The sequence below is a fragment of the Zonotrichia leucophrys genome, chromosome 29 (genome assembly GCF_028769735.1).
Source record: "Zonotrichia leucophrys gambelii isolate GWCS_2022_RI chromosome 29, RI_Zleu_2.0, whole genome shotgun sequence".
NCBI lineage: Eukaryota > Metazoa > Chordata > Aves > Passeriformes > Passerellidae > Zonotrichia > Zonotrichia leucophrys.
Genome location: NC_088198.1, coordinates 1,428,117 through 1,446,125, shown reverse-complemented (window position 1 = coordinate 1,446,125; position 18,009 = coordinate 1,428,117). Strand labels below are relative to the sequence as shown.

General features: G+C 47.9%; 1 protein-coding gene and 1 non-coding gene across 5 annotated transcripts in view; both read right to left on the bottom strand.

Annotated features, from left to right (window-relative positions):
• KANSL2 (KAT8 regulatory NSL complex subunit 2) overlaps positions 1 to 17,402 on the bottom strand; it is a 31,983-nt gene extending 14,581 nt beyond the window's left edge. The window contains exons 1-7 of one of the 4 annotated variants that reach the window (XM_064734787.1): positions 17,310 to 17,402; positions 16,080 to 16,331; positions 12,362 to 12,540; positions 11,173 to 11,287; positions 8,789 to 8,952; positions 5,439 to 5,605; positions 3,364 to 3,460 (exon numbers count right to left, since the gene is read on the bottom strand). In XM_064734787.1, coding sequence (XP_064590857.1) covers positions 3,364 to 3,460; positions 5,439 to 5,605; positions 8,789 to 8,952; positions 11,173 to 11,287; positions 12,362 to 12,540; positions 16,080 to 16,330 — 973 coding nt within the window. In that variant the 5' untranslated portion in view covers position 16,331; positions 17,310 to 17,402. Of the gene's footprint in view, positions 1 to 3,363; positions 3,461 to 5,438; positions 5,606 to 8,788; positions 8,953 to 11,172; positions 11,288 to 12,361; positions 12,541 to 16,079; positions 16,332 to 16,705; positions 16,818 to 17,177; positions 17,283 to 17,309 lie in introns of those variants that run through there. The other 3 variants (XM_064734788.1, XM_064734786.1, XM_064734785.1) reach the window with 3 other exon arrangements.
• LOC135459260 (small nucleolar RNA SNORA2/SNORA34 family) lies at positions 3,160 to 3,288 on the bottom strand. Its single transcript, XR_010442995.1, has one exon. It is a non-coding gene; the product is annotated as a small nucleolar RNA SNORA2/SNORA34 family (small nucleolar RNA).
• Positions 17,403 to 18,009: the final 607 nt, after the last annotated feature.

Genomic DNA, 18,009 nt, shown 5'->3' with positions numbered 1-18,009 from the left:
TCCCCATCCTTTTCTTCCCAACCCTTTCCTCCTCTTCCATTTCTCTTTCTCCTCTTCTGATCCCCATCCTTTTCTTCCAATCCCTTCCTCTTTTTTTTCAATCCCCATTCACTTCTTCCAACCTTTTCTTCCCATCCTTTCCTTTTCTTTCATTTCTTTTTCTCATTTTCTGATCCCCACCCTTATCTTCCAACCTTTTCCTTCTCTGTCATCCCTTTCTCCCCTTCTGATCCTCATCCTTTTATTCCAATCCCTTCCTCCTCCTCCTCACATCTTTCTCCTCTTCTGATCCCCATCCCTTTCTTCCAACTCCTTCCTATTTTTCAATCCCCATTCACTTCTTCCAACCTTTTCTTCCCATCCTTTCCCATTCTTTCATTTCTTTTTCTCATTTTCTTATCCCCACCCTTTTCTTCCAACCTTTTCCTCCTCTTCCATCCCCTTCCTTTTATTCCAACCCCTTCCTCCTCCTCCTCCCATCTTTTTCCTCTTCCATCCCCTTCCAACCAGGATCATCCCAATTGCAATTTCCTCACACACACACCAGTGTGGGAGGGGGGAAAAAAAATTCCCCCAAATCCACAAAAAATGGGGAAAATACACCAAATTTAAGGCAGTTTCTTAAAGCTGGCTGGGTTTGAGATTCACCCTTCCCTCCTCTCCTCCCTGCTCCAAGGATTTCTCAGGAATTCATTTCCTGCCAGGCTGTGGGGAGCCAGAATTTGGGCTGGCAGCAAAATCAGAGCCCAGCCCAAGAGAAAAGGACCTGGGACACCCAAGGGAAGCTGTGGTGAGGGAACAGGGAGTGGGAAAAGCAGATTTTCAGCTCCAGCACTGGCTTTAATGGTAGCCAAAAGCACAGATTGCCAAGAGGACAAAAATCCCAAGCTCCATCTGGAACCTCCCAGCTTTCCCCCATCCCTTGAGTGCCCTGGCACCAACAATCCAGCTCCTGGAAGCAAACAGAGCTCCAGAAAAGCCCCAGATGTTATCAGATGTTATCAGGAAAAGCTTGTTTGTGTCACTGAGAGTCAGAGCCAGCTCTTCCCTCCCTCCCAGGAGCACCAGCTGCCCACAGCAGCTTCTCTGGTTTTTTTATGGGATTTCTCCTGGCTTTATTTTGAGGTCTGTGGTGGTTAGAGAGAAATAAAAGCAGCTTCCAGCTCCCTGCACAGGGCTGGGGGAGTAGGAGAACTCCAGGGGAAAAAAAGCAACAAAAAAATAAAAACACCCAAGGGCTCTAAAAAATGAAGAATTTCCCAAGAAATCTGAAAGCTCCTCAAGACCCAAGAGGTCCCAAAAACTCAGGAGCTCTCACAAACCCAACCCTTCCTCCCTCCCAGGAGCACCAGCTGCCCACAGCAGCTTCTCTGGTTTTTTATGGGATTTCTCCTGGCTTTATTTTGAAGTCTGGGGTGGTTAGAGAGAAACAAAAGCAGCTTCCAGCTCCCTGCACAGGGCTGGGGGAGTAGAACTCCAGGGAAAAAAAAACAACAACAAAATAAAAACACCCAAGGGCTCTAAAAAATCCAGAATTTGCCAAGAAATCTGAAAGCTCCTCAAGACCCAAAAGGTCCCAAAAACTCAGGAGCTCCTGCAGATCCAGGAGTTCCCACAAACCCAGCAATTCCCTCCCTGTCAGGAGCAGCAGCAGCTTCTCTGGCTGTTTTGGGGGATTTCTCCTGGCTTTATTTTGAGGTCTGGGATGGTTAAAGAGAAACAAATCCAGAATTTCCCAAGAATTCTGAAAGCTCCTCAAGACCCAAGGATCCCAAAAACTGAGGAGCTCTCACAAACCCAACCCTTCTCTCCCTCCCAGGAGCACCAGCTGCCCACAGCAGCTTCTCTGGCTGTTTTGTGGGATTTCTCCTGGCTTTATTTTGAGGTCTGGGGTGGTTAAAGAGAAACAAAAGCAGCTTCCAACTCCCTGCACAGGGCTGGGGGAGTAGGAGAACTCCAGGGAAATAAAAAGCCCAAGGGCTCTCAAAAATCCAGAATTTCCCAAGAAATCTGAAAGCTCCTCAAGACCCAATAGGTCCCAAAAAAGCAGGAGCTCCTGCAGACCCAGCAGTTCCTACAAACCCAGAGTTGCCAAAGACCCAGAACTCTGATAACCCCAAGAGCTCACACAAACCCAGCAGCTCCCACAAATCCCTGAGCTGGGGGATCCTTGATCCCATATTGAGGATCCCTGATCCCACATTGGGGCTCTGCTTCCAAGGAACAAGGGACAGGACAAGAGGGAAGAGCCTCAAGCTTTGCCAGGGGAGGTTCAGGAATTTCTGAATTCATCAGGAGGGATTTCTGAATTCATCAGGAATTTCTGAATTCAGAGATTTCTGAGCTCATTAGGAGGAATTTCTGAGCTCATTAGAGATTTCTGAATTCATCAGGAGGAATTTCTGAATTCATCAGGAATTTCTGAGCTCATTAGGGATTTCTGAATTCATCAGGGATTTCTGAGCTCATCAGGAGGAATTTTCCATACAGAACAAGCTCAGACATTGTTTCTCCCACACGAACTGGCTGATCCACGGCAGGGGAGCACCAACAGACTGGGGAGAGAGAATTCTGAATTTATCAGGAATTTCTGAATTCAGAGATTTCTGAGCTCATCAGGGATTTCTGAGCTAATCAGGAGGAATTTCTGAATTCATCAGGGATTTCTGAATTCATCAGGAGGAATTTCTGAATTCATTAGGAATTTCTGAGCTCATCAGGGATTTCTGAGCTCATCAGGAGGAATTTTCCATACAGAACAAGCTCAGACATTGTTTCTCCCACACGAACTGGCTGCTGCACGGCAGGGGAGCACCAACAGACAGGGGAGACAGAATTCTGAATTTATCAGGGATTTCTGAGCTCATTAGGAGGAATTTCTGAGCTCATTAGGGATTTCTGAATTCATCAGGAGCAATTTCTTCCATAGAAAATAAGCTCAGACATTGTTTCTCCCACACGAACTGGCTGATCCACGGCAGGGGAGCACCAACAGACAGGGGAGAGAGAATTCTGAATTCATCAGGAATTTCTGAATTCATCAGGAGGAATTTCTGAATTCATCAGGAATTTCTGAGCTCACCAGGAGGATTTTCTGAATTCATCAGGAGGAATTTCTGAGCTCATCAGGAGGAATTTTCCATACAGAACAAGCTCAGACATTGTTTCTCCCACACGAACTGGCTGCTGCACGGCAGGGGAGCACCAACAGACAGGGGAGACATTTCCTGTGGGCTCCTGCTTGAAACCAACGGCTACAGCAAACCGAGGGCCTTGATTCAGGGCCAGGGAGGCAGAAAAGAGGCACAACCAGGGGGAAAACTGCTGGAAAAGCCTGAGGGAGAGGCTGGGATCAAAGGATACGTGTGAGGCAGTGCCTGGTCAGCGGCAGGGAGGGGTTGGAGCATCTGACATCGTCCACAAAGGCCAAGCAGCGCTGGCTGGAGCGGGTGGTGTGAGCCTGAAACCGTGCAAGGGTTTGGGTTGGGACAGATCCTAAAGCTGCTTTTCCCACAGCAAGGACATTTTGCACTGTCCCACGCTGCTTTAAGTCATTTCCAAGCTGGTCTTGAGCATCTGAGGGATGGGGCAGCCAGAGCTGGTCTGGGAAATCCATTGCAGGGCCTCCCCTCCCTCACAGGGAGGGATTTGTTCCCAATATCCCATCTAAACCTCTCATGTCTTGGTTTCAAACCATTTCCTCTTGTCCTGTCGCTGGATGTCTATTTAAAACTCCCACTCCTTTTTTTTTTAAGCCTCTTTTAGGCATTGGAATGGACTCACTCAGAGCCAGGAGCTCCCAAAAACCTGAGAGCCTTGACAAACAAACCCATGAGCTCCTAAAAATCCTCAAACCTCCCAATACCCTGAGCCCTCTTTTCTCCAAGATGAGCTCCTTCATCTCCTCAGGAGTTTTCCAGACCTTTCTTGGTCTCCAGACTCTTTCCCTTCTCTGGATTTGACCCTCCCTGTCTGTCTTGCTGTGAGGACCCAAAGCTGAGCCCAGCGTTCAAGGCTGGACACCAAGAGCTCCCACAGACCTGAGGGCTCCTGCACACACAGGAGCTACCACAGATCCAGAGGCTCCCACAAACCTCAACAACCCCAGGAGCTTCTCCAAACCCAGCAGGAGAGCTGTCCTTGCAGGAAGGACAGGAGCTCCCACAGATCCTGGGGGAAAGCTCCTACAAACCCAGGAGCTCCCTCAACAACCCCAGGAGCTCCTACAACAACCCCAAAAGCTTCTCCAACCCCAGAACCTCCCTTAACAACCCCAGGAGCTTCTCCAACCCCAGGAGCTCCTACAAACCCAAGAGCTCCCTCAACAATCCTTCTCCAAACCCGAGAGCTCCTACAACAACCCCAGGAGCTTCTCCAAACCCGAGAGCTCCCACAACAACCCCAGGAGCTTCTCCAACCCCAGAACCTCCCTTAACAACCCCAGGAGCTTCTCCAAACCCAACAGCTCCCCAACATCCCCAGGAGCTCCCACAACAACCCCAGGACCTCCCTTAACAACCCCAGGAGCTTCTCCAAACCCAACAGCTCCTGCAACAAACCCAGGAGCTCCCTCAACAACCCCAGGAGCTCCCTCAACATCCCCAGGAGCTTCTCCAAACCCAACAGCTCCTACAACAACCCCAGGAGCTCCCACAACAACCCCAGGAGCTTCTCCAAACCCAACAGCTCCTACAACAACCCCAGGAGTTCCTACAAACCCAAGAGCTCCTACAACAACCCCAGGAGCTTTTCCAAATCCAGGAGCTTCTCCAAACCCAATAGCTCCCACAACAACCCCAGGAGCTCCCACAACAACCCCAGGACCTCCCTTAACAATCCCAGGTGCTTCTCCAAACCCAACAGCTCCTGCAACAACCCCAGGAGCTCCCACAACATCCCCAAGGGCTTCTCCAAACCCAAGAACTACCACAACAACCCCAGGAACTCTCACAACAACTCCAGGAGCTCCTACAAATCCAGAAGGTCCTGCAACGACCCCAGGAGTTCCTACAACAACCCCAGGTGCTTCTCCAACCCCAGAACCTCCCTTAACAACCCCAGGAGCTTCTCCAAACCCAAGAGCTCCTGCAACAAACCCAGGAGCCCCCTCAACAACCCCAAAAGCTTCTCCAAACCCAACAGCTCCTACAACAACCCCAGGAGCTCCTACAAACCCAGAAGCTCCCACAACAACCCCAGGAGCTTCTCCAACCCCAGAACCTCCCTTAACAACCCCAGGAGCTTCTCCAAACCCAAGAGCTCCCACAACAACCCCAGGAGCTTCTCCAACCCCAGAACCTCCCTTACCAACCCCAGGAGCTTCTCCAACCCCAGCAGGGCAGCCCCCTGGCAGGAAGGCCGTTCCATGGGGCAATATCTGGCGTCACTCCCGGGGTGACAGGAGAACACAGAGCCCCCTCCAGGGCGTCCCCACGGACCTGCTGGGCGGCGCCGTCGGTGGCCAGGACGCGGCGCTCGCGGAGCTGCCGGTGCAGCAGCGCCTCCACGCCGTAGCGCTGCCGGTAGCGCCGCAGGCACTTGAGCCTCTTCAGGTTCTCCCTCTCCTTGGCCATCAGCCCCTCTGGCCCCGTCAGGAGGCTGCTGCCTGCAGGGATAAAGGAAGTGTGGAGAGCTTTAATGTGGAGAGCTTTATTAATAGTTGGTTAGCTGAGAAAGGCCATGCTGACATATTGCCACTGGTCAAGCTGAGAAATCAGCAGTCAGCAAGCTGAAAGGAGATGTCAGCAGCTTGCAATCAGTGGCCTTGCTGCAACATGGAGAAAGGGAGTAGAGATTAGTCCTGAATATCTCCCAAGAATATGTAGAAAGTATCAAAAGTAGGACCATAGGAATGTAAAAGTAGGTGTAACTGCTGATATGTAACTAACCAATCCTGAGCTCAACTTTTGCAATATGCATGAAGTTAATTACGAACTGTATTTAACCCGCTGTGCTGATCAATAAAATTGGGCCTGTGATGATCAACTGGATGTCCTGGTCTCCTTCCGTCGACAAAGAAGAGTCAGGAATCTGGCCTGGATTTGTGGGGTTTGAGGGCTCCATCCCTCACCCACCGGCTTTGGGTGACGCCTGGTGTTGGAGATTTTTTCAGAAATGGCTTAGAAGGCAGCTGTGAGGAGTAAAAACCCTAAAACTCTCACAGCCTGTTTCTGTAAACAGCAGAAGTTCTCAGGTTGTTTTTAATTACAAGTAAAAGTGACAAACATGAAGACCTTGAGAACCTTGCATACCAGAGTTCTCAGGCAGCTTTCTCATAACAAGTAGATATTCAATCTTTGGCTGTTTTGGGAAAGCAAAAATAATTTTGAGAACCCAAATCTTGGTATTGGAAACATAAGGAGGAGTTGGTGTGTTATCTCTGACCTATTGTGAGCTCGGGTTTGCAATATGCATGAACTTAATTAACAAGGTTATAAAAAGTGATTGATGGAGTGAATAAACGGAGTCAGATGCTGATCAAGAAAGGTGGGTCTCTCCCTCCATCTTCAACAGCCTGGCAGTGCAGGTTCCATCCCAAAATTTATCCTGACCTCTGCTGAAACACCAGGAACCCACAGAGTATTTTTAAAAGCTCCTTTAAAAATAATTCAAGCCACTCCTGTGCATTGTGATTTCAGCAGAATAAAAAACTTGTCAAATTCCAGGTCACTCCTGGGTGAGTTCTGGAAGCTTCCTGCCAGCATTCCTGGTGTAATTACAGGATCTGCTTTTCTCTGCCTGCTTTGCTAAAAAGAGTTCTGCAAAATTGGTATGTACCAAACTCCTGGTTATTTTTACTCGAGCCTGAGCTGAATTATGGCGTTTTCCAGGATGAGCTATTAAAGGATGATGCTGGAAAAAGAGTCCTTTGCTCTGCAATACTTGGGATGAGTTACACAACTCGGTTTTGCTTCTGTTGAACTGGGAATTCCTGCTTTCAAAAGCACGTTCTGCATACAGAGAATGCCAGCAGAGGCAGAGGGAAAGCTGCTAAGGAGGAATGAGGCAGCACAGCAGCACTGGTGTTACTGGAACCAGCTCCTGTCCACACACCAAGGGCCTTACGGATGAATATTTTTTTGTTCGTAAAAGGAAAAAACAGGAAATCCCAGTACAAAATAAGCACTTTTGTCTCAGAATTAACATTATAGCTCATTTCCTGCCAACGCTGCAAGCTCTGAAGAGCAAAGAAATGCACAAGCTTGGGAGCTGCAGTGATAGGGATCTCTGGGCACAGGACCAGCTCAGAATCATGGAATCACTCAGGCTGGAAGAGCTCTCCAGGATCAGAGTCCAACCTGTGACCGATCCCCACCCTGCCCACCAGACCGGAGCGCTGAGTGCAGTGTCCAGCTGTGCACTGAGCTCCTTCCTGGGCATTGCCAAGGCCTGACCACCTTTTCCATACAGAAATCCTCTTGATGCCCACCCCAAACCTCCCCTGGCACGGTTTGAGGCCATTTCCTTTTGTCGCATTGTTCTGTGGGAGCAGATATATTACAATATATTATAGTATTATAGTATAGCATACACTACATTATACTATAATATACTATACTATATACTGTATACTATATACCATATAAATACTATATAAATACTATATATATACATTTACTATCATATTCTATACCATATATATAATATATATACATATACTATGATATTCAATACTATATATTATATATAGTATAGAATATAATAGTATATGTATATTATATATAGTACAGATTATGATATTATATTATATACATATACTATTATTCTATACTATATATATGGTACTATATATACTATAGATATACTATATATAGTATATCTATACTATATATATTGTATAGTATATATAGTATGTACAGATATCACAGCACATACTATATTACACTATAATATACAAGTATTATATGTATACTATATATACTACAATATTCTATATTATAGTATATATATTACATATATGTACATATACTAAGATATTCTATACTATTCTATATACTATATATATGGTACTATACTATAATTATATATGTATAGGGTTATACTATATATAGTATACTATATATATAATATATACATATATTCTGATACTCTATACTATATATATTCTATATACTATATATACTATATATAATTATAGTATACTGTACTATAATTATACTATAATTATATATGTATAGGGTTATACTATATATAGTATCCTATATATAGTGTACACTATATACAGTATCCCATATAATATTCTATACTATATATATTCTATATACAGTACTATATATACACTATGCTATATATTCTATACTATATTACATTACTATATTATAGATATACACACTATATTATATATATACTATATATATAGTATATATATACACTATATATAGTGTATATATAGTATATATATACTATATTATTACTATATAGAGTAATTACATTACTATATATTCTATACTATATTACATTACTACTATATACTAGAGTATATAGTATATATACTATATACTCTATACTATATTACACTACATCTCAACAAAGGAGGAATGATGAGGAGGACTCAGGGAGTCACAGACTGAGATGGTCCCACCTGAGCCTCCTTTTCTCCAGGCTCAGCCCCTCCCCAGCTCTCCAGATCCTTCTCCTTGTGCTCCAGCCACTTCCCCATCTCCTCAACAAAACACTGAGTGTGGAACCCTCTCCTTACCCTGCTCTGAAATCAGCCTCTAGAAAGGCCCAAATCCCCCATTTTTAGCAGATTTCTGTGCCCACCCCCAGGCAGGCGGTCTGGGCTCACCGATGGCCTCGTGCTCTCCCTTCCTGCTGTGCAGGAAGCGCCGTTTCTTCTCCTTCAGGAGGTGCTGGAGCCGCTTGAACTGGTCAATGTAGAGGGACTGGAGGCGGATCAGCTTCTCCCTCATGATCAGAGCCACCTCCTCGGCTGTGTACACACCAGCATGCCTGGAAAACCCAGGGAAACAGGCTCTGTTTGGGGGTTTCCTGGAGACTGATCCCCCCAAAGGGTGTGGGGGTCCCTCAGGGCTGATCCCTGAAGGGTCTGGGGATCCCAGGGGTTTTTTCTGCAGAAGAGTCTGAGGGTTCTTCATGGAAGAGTCTCCAAAGGGTGTGTGAGTCCTTTGGGGCTGATCCCTGAAGGGTCTGGGGCTTTTTCTGCTGAAGAGTCTGGGGGTTCCTCAGGGATGAACCCCCAAAAGCTGCGAGGGTATCTTGGAGACTGATCCCCGAAAGGTCTGGGGATTCCATGGTTTTTTTCTGCTCTAAAGTTTGAGGGTCCCACAAGGATAAATCCCCAAATGGTGTGGGGAATTCTATGGTTTTTTTCTGTTGAAAAGTTTCAGGTTTCCTCAAGAATGAGCCCCCAAAGAGTGTGGGGGTCCCTAAGGGTTGATCCCTGAAGGGTCTGGGGGACCCTCAAGAATCAGCCCCCAGAGTGCGTTAGGGTCCCTCAGGGTTGATCCCTGAAGGGTCTGGGGATTTATTGGGTTTTTTCTGCTGAGGAGTCTGAGAATCCTTCAGGGATGAACCCCCAAAGGGTGTGGGGGTCCCTCAGGGTTGATGCCTGAAGGGTCTGGGGATCCCAGGGGTTTTTTCTGCTGAAGAGTCTGGGGGTTCCTCAGGGATGAACCCCCAAAAGCTGCAAAGGTATCTTGGAGACTGATCCCCGAAAGGTCTGGGGATTCCATGGTTTTTTTCTGCTCTAAAGTTTGAGGGTCCCACAAGGATAAATCCCCAAATGGTGTGGGGAATTCTATGGTTTTTTTCTGCTGAAAAGTTTGAGGTTTCCTCAGGGATGAGCCCCCAAAGAGTGTGGGGGTCCCTAAGGGTTGATCCCTGAAGGGTCTGGGGGACCCTCAAGAATGAGCCCCCAGAGGGCGTGAGGGTCCCTCAGGGTTGACCCCAGAAGGGTCTGGGGATTTATTGGGTTTTTTCTGCTGAAGAGTCTGAGAATCCTTCAGGAATGAACCCCCAAAGAGTGTGGGGGTCCCTAAGGGTTGATCCCTGAAGGGTCTGGGGCTGCTGAAGGGTCTGGGGGACCCTCAAGAATGAGCCCCCAGAGGGCGTGAGGGTCCCTCAGGGTTGGTCCCTCAAGGATCTGGGGATTTATTGGGTTTTTTCTGCTGAAGAGTCTCAGAATCCTTCAGGAACGAACCCCCAAAGGGTGTGGGGGTCCCTCAGGGTTGATCCCTGAAGGGTCTGGGGATCCCAGGGCTTTTTTCTGCAGAAGAGTCTGGGGGTTCCTCAGGGATGAACCTCCAAAAGCTGCAAAGGTATCTTGGAGACTGATCCCCTTAAGGTCTGGGGATTCCATGGTTTTTTTCTGCTCTAAAGTTTGAGGGTCCCACAAGGATAAATCCCCAAATGGTGTGGGGAATTCTATGTTTTTTTTCTGCTGAAAAGTTTGGGGTTTCCTCAGGGATGAGCCCCCAAAGACTGTGGGGTCCCTAAGGGTTGATCCCTGAAGGGTCTGGGGGACCCTCAAGAATGAGCCCCCAGAGGGCGTGAGGGTCCCTCAGGGTTGGTCCCTCAAGGATCTGGGGATTTATTGGGTTTTTTCTGCTGAAGAGTCTGAGAATCCTTCAGGAATGAACCCCCAAAGGGTGTGGGGGTCCCTCAGGGTTGATCCCTGAAGGGTCTGGGGATCCCAGGGCTTTTTTCTGCTGAAGAGTCTGGGGGTTCCTCAGGGATGAACCTCCAAAAGCTGCAAAGGTATCTTGGAGACTGATCCCCGAAAGGTCTGGGGATTCCATGGTTTTTTTCTGCTCTAAAGTTTGAGGGTCCCACAAGGATAAATCCCCAAATGGTGTGGGGAATTCTATGGTTTTTTTCTGCTGAAAAGTTTGGGGTTTCCTCAGGGATGAGCCCCCAAAGGGTGTGGGGGTCCCTCAGGGTTGATCCCTGAAGGGTCTGGGGGACCCTCAAGAATGAGCCCCCAGAGGGCGTGAGGGTCCCTCAGGGTTGGTCCCTCAAGGATCTGGGGATTTATTGGGTTTTTTCTGCTGAAGAGTCTGAGAATCCTTCAGGGATGAACCCCCAAAGGGTGTGGGGGTCCCTCAGGGTCGATGCCTGAAGGATCTGGGGATCCCATGGGGTTTTTTCTGAAGAGTCTGGGTTCCAGGCTGAGCCCTCCCAAAATATAAATTTAACTATTCCCAAACCTACTTGAGGGGATCCTCCTGGTCACTGTCGATGCTGTCGGCTTCACTGTCGGGGTCCCCACGCCACGTCTGCTCCACAGTGACAGGGTCCTGCTCGCAGTCACTCCAGCTGTCCTCGTCTGCAAGAGCAGAGTGACAGGACTGCCCCACATCCCAGCATGGCCAGGGACACCCTGGAGCTCAGCCCCATGGAGCTCAGCAGGCTCTGCCTCATGCCAAGAGGGAATTCTCCACCTCAAAACTCTGAGTGAGGGATATGGAGCAGGAAATTACAGAAAACATCACAGTTTGGAACAACCAGAACAAGCAAAACACACTGGGAATGATCCTTCAGCCCTCCCAGGAACCAGAGAATTCCAGTCAGCACTGGGGGCTCTTTGGGATCAGTTATTGGGTTAAAAGGGAAAATAATCCAGGTGCCAAAAGGGGATCAGTTCTTAGGTTAAAAGAGAAAATAATCCAGGTGGCAAAAGGGGATCAGTTCTTTGGGGTCAGTTCTTAGGTTAAATGTGAAAATAATCTAGGTGCCAAAAGGGGATCAGTTCTTTGGGGTCAGTTATTGGGTTAAAAGGGAAAATAATCTAGGTATCAAAAGGGGATCAGTTCTTTGGGACCAGTTATTGGGTTAAAAGAGAAAATAATCCAGGTGCCAAAAGGGGATCAGTTCTTTGTGGTCAGTTATTAGGTTAAAAGTGAAAATAATCTAGGTGTCAAAAGGGGATCAGTTCTTTGTGGTCAGTTATTGGGTTAAAAGTGAAAATAATCTAGGTGTCAAAAGGGGATCAGTTCTTAGGTTAAAAGCGAAAATAATCCAGGTGCCAAAAGGGGATCAGTTCTTTGGGGTCAGTTATTGGGTTAAAAGGGAAAATAATCCAGGTGCCAAAAGGGGATCAGTTCTTTGGGGTCAGTTATTGGATTAAAAGGGAAAATAATCCAGGTGTCAGTTCTTAATTGGATAGTTTAGTCTTCAAAGACCTTGGAACAAGAGACTGTTGGCTGTTTTGTGCCTTGTGGCTGAACTCACAGTAGTGAGACTGTTTTTCTGATAAGAAATAAAAACCACCTGAGCTGGAACATGAATTACTGGCTTAAATTCCTTCAATCCAGACCCAGAGAAACCAACGAGTGGTACCCCCAGAGGATGTGTAAAAAACAAAAAGCCCAAATCCCAAGGCAAGGGGCTCGGTGCTCACCCAGGATGCGGCTGGCCTCGCTGCGGCTGCTCTCGGCGCTCTGGCTGCCCAGCTCTGCCCGGGCATAGGAGCTCAGCTGGCACAGCAGGGTCTCACCCACGGGCCCGGGGTTGGATTTCTTCACCTGAGCCTGCAGTGCCAGCGCGTTGCGCCGGGCGTGCTCGGCGCAGAACGAGGTGCTGTGGGACAGAGCAGCGCAGGATTGTGTGGGGGAGTTTGGGTAGGAAGAAGCCAAAAGCTGATTTGAGCCTCCCCTGCTCCCCAGCCTGACCCTGCCTGCTGGAATCCCTCCTCCATCAGCAACCACTACAGCTGCAATGAGGAGGCCCCGAAGGAGGAATGATGGGGAATGATGGAGGAGAACTCCATTGATATCAGAAGGCTAATTAATTACTATACTATATTATAATATTCTAGTATAGGATATACTATATAATATATTATATTATAATATACTATAATATATGCTATATATACTATATATAATGTATATATACACATATACTATAATAATCTATACTATATATATTCTATATAGTATATATATAGTACTAGATACATTATACTATACTATAATTATACTATATATTATATATATAGGGTTCTACTATATATAGCATACTATATATAGTATATATTATATTTAGTATACTATAATATTCTATACTATATTGCATTACATCTAAACAAAGGAGGAATGATGAGGACTCCATTGCTATCAGAAGGCTAATTAATTAATTACTTTATTATACTATATTATAATATTATAGTATAGTATAAACTATATTATACTATACTATATATGCTATATATACTATATATAACATATATACATATACTATAATATTCTATACTATTATAGTCTATACAGTGTATATATATAGTACTATATATACTATATATTATACTATACTATAATTATACTATATATTATATATATAGGGTTCTACTATATATAGCATACTATATATAGTATATATTAATATTTAGTATACTATAAATATTCTATTACTATATTGATTACATCTAAACAAAGGAGGAATTATAGGACTCATAATATCAGAAGCGAATTAATTATATACTTTATTATACTATATTATAATTATTATAGTTATTATATACCATATTATAATATACTATATATATATTCTATAATTTACTATATATACTATATACTATATATTATCTATAACTGTATACTATATATAAATATTATATATACACACATATACTATAATATTTCTATACTAATAATAATCCTAAATTCTATATTATGTACAATAACACACTAAGCAAGTATAACAAACCTATCACTTTGTAATCTACTATTATAATATATATAGGGTTATACTATATATAGTATACTATAATATTCTATACTATATATTCTATATACTATATATAGCACTGTATATACTATATATTATACTATACTATATATATTATATATAAGGTTATACTTTATATAGTATACTATATATGGTATATATTAATATTCTATACTATAATTTTACTATATATAGTACATATATAAGGTTATTCTATATATAGTACACTATATATATTATATATTAATATTCTACACTATAATATTTTATAATATATTACATCACATCTAAACTGAATCTGCCAAGATCTCAACATTCTGAAACTCGTGACTGTCACCACACAAACACACGGCTCTGACAGGCCAAGGAAACAAAACCCCATCACTTTGGGTAAACAATCTCCCCATTGCATTCATATTTGCACAAACACAGGCACAGCAAACGCTAAGAATTGTGTTTCCTTCCTCTGAGGTTCAGAGAATGTCAATCCCAGAAATATTCTTGGGAAGAATTATTGTGCCTTGCTTTTCTCTGTGGAGAGAAATGTGGCTACAAAACACCAAATCACAGCGCAGGTTTGCCTCCAAGAGCAGAGCTCAGCAGCCTCAGGAGCCTCCACAGGATCAATCCCCAAATGCTGTGGGGATTCCATGGATTTTTTCACTGAAAAGTTTGGGGTTTCCTCAGGGATGAGCCCCCTAAGGGGGGGACAAAACTGAGGGGACCCTCACAGGAGCAGCTCCCCTGGATCTGCTGCTCTGCTCTGCCCTCAGGGCACTCCTGAGGATCTGAGCTCTGTTGCTTTAAATGCACCACGATGCCACAATAATCTGGGGATTAAAATCTTCCTGTTTTCCTCGTGCCACAGAAAATGGGGGTGGGGGATAAAAAAAATCCTCTTTTTAAGGCATTTAAATGAGCACAACCATTCCAAAGGAGCAGCCACCGAGGCTGGAATAGCTCCTAAACCTTTCCCATTCCTGCATTTTCAGACTAAAGGATGCTTTAGAAGGTAAAGATCATCCATGGACAGGGACATGGACACCCTCCACTATCCCAGGTGGCTCCAAGCCCTGTCCAACCTGGCCTTGGACACTTTCAGGGATCCAGGGACAGCCCCAGCTTCTCTGGGAAATCCATTCCAGGGCCTCCCCAGCCTCACAGGGAGAAATTTGTTCCAAATATCCCACCTAGCCCTGCCCTCTGGCAGTGTGAAGCCATTCCCCTTTGTCCTGGCATTCCATCCCTTGAAAATAATCTCTCCATCTTTCCTGCAGCTCTTTAGTCATCTCTGAGCTTCTCTTCTCCACAACAATTTAAATTCTCTCAGCCTTTATTTCTAAGAGAGTTGCTCCATGCTCATCTCTGAACTCATTCCAATTGCTCCATGTTTTTCCCTGAGCTGGGGGTTCAGGAAAAGCTTCCTGAGCTCTGGAGGCAGCTCTGGATGCAGGGTTTCACCTGGGCAGGGCAGAAGTGCAAGGAACAGCCCTGGCACCTGGAATCTCTCACAGGGAGCTGCAGATCCAGTCTGGGAATGCTGAGATGCCACCCACCACTGTGGGAACATCACCCCTGCCACCAGCAGCAGGGAGTAAAACCAGCTTTTGGTTAAAACCAGGGAGGTGAGGGAGTTTTTGAGCTCTTCTGCTTCCAAATGTTCTCACATTTTATGGCACAGGGACGAGGGTGGAGACACCCACTGCCCACATCCCAGTAAATCCCTGAAGCAATGCTCTTGGCAGGAATCTGTGCTCTATCATTTCATAACTGTTCCACCCCTTGAGCATTTTAAAGGCCTAAGGGAAGCAGCAGCAGCACAACCAAAGCTCCAGAGGGATGTGAGTGGCTGCTCTGGGGATTATCTGGGGATGTGCTGGCATGAGGGAGGTTCTGCACACACAGATGCAGTGCAGGGCCTGGAGCACTGCAGCCACCTTCTGCTGGCTCAGGGCACAGCCCACAGTCCCCAGATAACTCCATGGATTATTAAAAGCTTTCTCCAGCTTTTTAATTTTGGAAAAAGAGAGATGCTTCTCAGAGGTAATCCAAATGCAGCAGGTGAAAGAGAAGAATCGTGGAATATCCTGAAAGGGACACACGAGGATCACCAAGTCCAACTGCTGGGACATCCCAAAATGCCTCCACGTTCCTGGGTGCATTACCCAAACACTCCTTGGGCTCTGGCAGGGCTGTGAATGTCACCACTGCCCTCAGGAGCTGCTCAAGTGCTCAACTGGGGGAAAGATTCCCCAAAATCCAGCCTAAATCTCCCCTAACACAACTCCAGCCATTCCTTCAAAAGAGAAGGCAAAGAAAAAAAACCTCCCCCTGCCTGTTTTAATTCTGCAGAGTTTGGGACTGGAAAAGCAGGAGGAAAAGCCACTCACCCATCCTTCTTCTCAGGTTTGGGAGCAGCATTGGGACAACGCTTCCCGTTCTTGGTGGACACGTAGCTGCACTGTTTGAAGGGAGCGTTCCTGTCCTCGAGGATGTGCTTGATGCAGAACTCCTGCCCCTCCAGGCGGGGCTGCGAGCAGGGCCGGGGGCTGAAGGAGCAGGCCAGGGGCTCCTGAGGCCGCGGCACCGGGGTCAGGCGGCCCCGGCTGGTCGGTAACACGTGAATGCGGATCCTGTTCATGCTGCAGAGCAAGGGGAGGGAGGGGAATGAAACGCTGATACAATGAAAAGTACCAGCGGGGAAGAATTTCAATCCAATCTGAGCCCTTCAGCAGAAGATAAGGCTGCTGGTATGGAGGTAACTCCCAAAAATGCTGGAGGGAGCTCTGAGCCCTGCATGGATCTTGGGGGATCCTCTTCTCCCAGTGAACCCCCAATGCATGTCCTGGGTGCTCCCAGTGCCTCTATCCCGACGTGTCCCGGTGATTCGTCCCGCTCCGATTCCCCTGGCCGTGCACGGCTCCGTACCGGGGCATCCCCGCTGCCCACCCAGCCCCAAGCACGCTCTATCCCGGTCCTTTCCGGTGCTCACCCCGCTCTATTCCCGCCTCCGTACCGGTATCCCCCAGTGCGCATCCCGGTCTGTCCTCGGGTGTATTTCGGTGCCAATCTGGATCTATCCCCGTGTCTATCCCGGTCCATCTCAGCCTCTTTCCCGCTGCCCATCCTGAGCTACCACCAGGATGGTGGTAGCTGATCTATCCCGGTGCCTGTTCAGGTCCATCCAAGCCCCTCTCCCGGTGCCCCTCCTGATCTATCCCGGTCCATCCCAGCCCCTCTCCCGGTGCCCCTCGTGATCTATCCCGGTCCATCTCAGTCTCTCTGCCGGTGCCCATCCCGGTATATCCCGGTCCATCCCAGTCTCTCTCCCGGTGCCTGTCCCGGTCTGTCCCGGCGCTCTCCCGCCCGCGCACGTGCTCTGCCGCCCCGCTCCCGCGCATGCGCGCTCCCGCCGCCCAAGCGCCGCCATTTTGTCCGCGGGCGGCGAGCGTGAGGGGCACCCCTGAGGGGAGCCCAGGAAGCGCTACCGGAGCGGAGAGCGACAGGAAAGCCGCCCCCGGGACGGTGCAGGGCAGACGAGCCCTGGAGGAGAACTCAGGGGCCGCGCTGAGGGGCACACCGGGCCCCATTGTGAGCAGGAGGCGCCGCCGCCATCTTACCTCTCTGCCGCCGCGGCCTCCGCGCTGCCGCACCGTGCGCCCGCCCCGCCTCCTCACTGGCCCGCCAGTCCGCCAATCAGCGGCGAGCACGGGGGCGTTCTCGCGCGTGATTGGCTCAGCTCACCGTCACTCACGCTGGGAGAGACCACGCCTTCCTAGGGTCACGTGGGGGCGGCGCGGCGGGAACGCGACACGTGGGGGCGGCGGGAGCGGGGCGGGGGAACCGGGACGGGACCGGGACAGGACCCAGGGGAGAGAGGGGGTCCCGGGACAGGACGGGGGGGAGGAGATCACAGGGGCAGGGGTCCCGAGCCAGGACACCGGGCCGGGGATCCCGGGACAGGGCTGGGCGGGTCCTGGGGGAGAGGGGGTCCAGGGACAGGACCGGGGCAGATCCCGAGCCAGGACACCGGGGGAGATGGGGGGTCCCTGGATAGAACCAGGGCGAATCTAGGGCCAGGAACCGGAGGGAGGGGGTCCCGGGGCAGATCCCGGGCCAGGACACCGGCCCCAAAACCAGGGGTGGAGGGGGAGCGAGGCGGGACCGGGTGTGTGTTCTGGCTCCGGGTCAGGAGATGCTCAGGGCTCGGTCCCACAGCACCACCCTGGGCACCCCCGGCATCACTCGGTGCCCTCCCGGTTTCCCGAGCCCGCCATGAACCGACAGAGCCGCCTCCAAGAGGGGCTCCAAAAGAGGGAA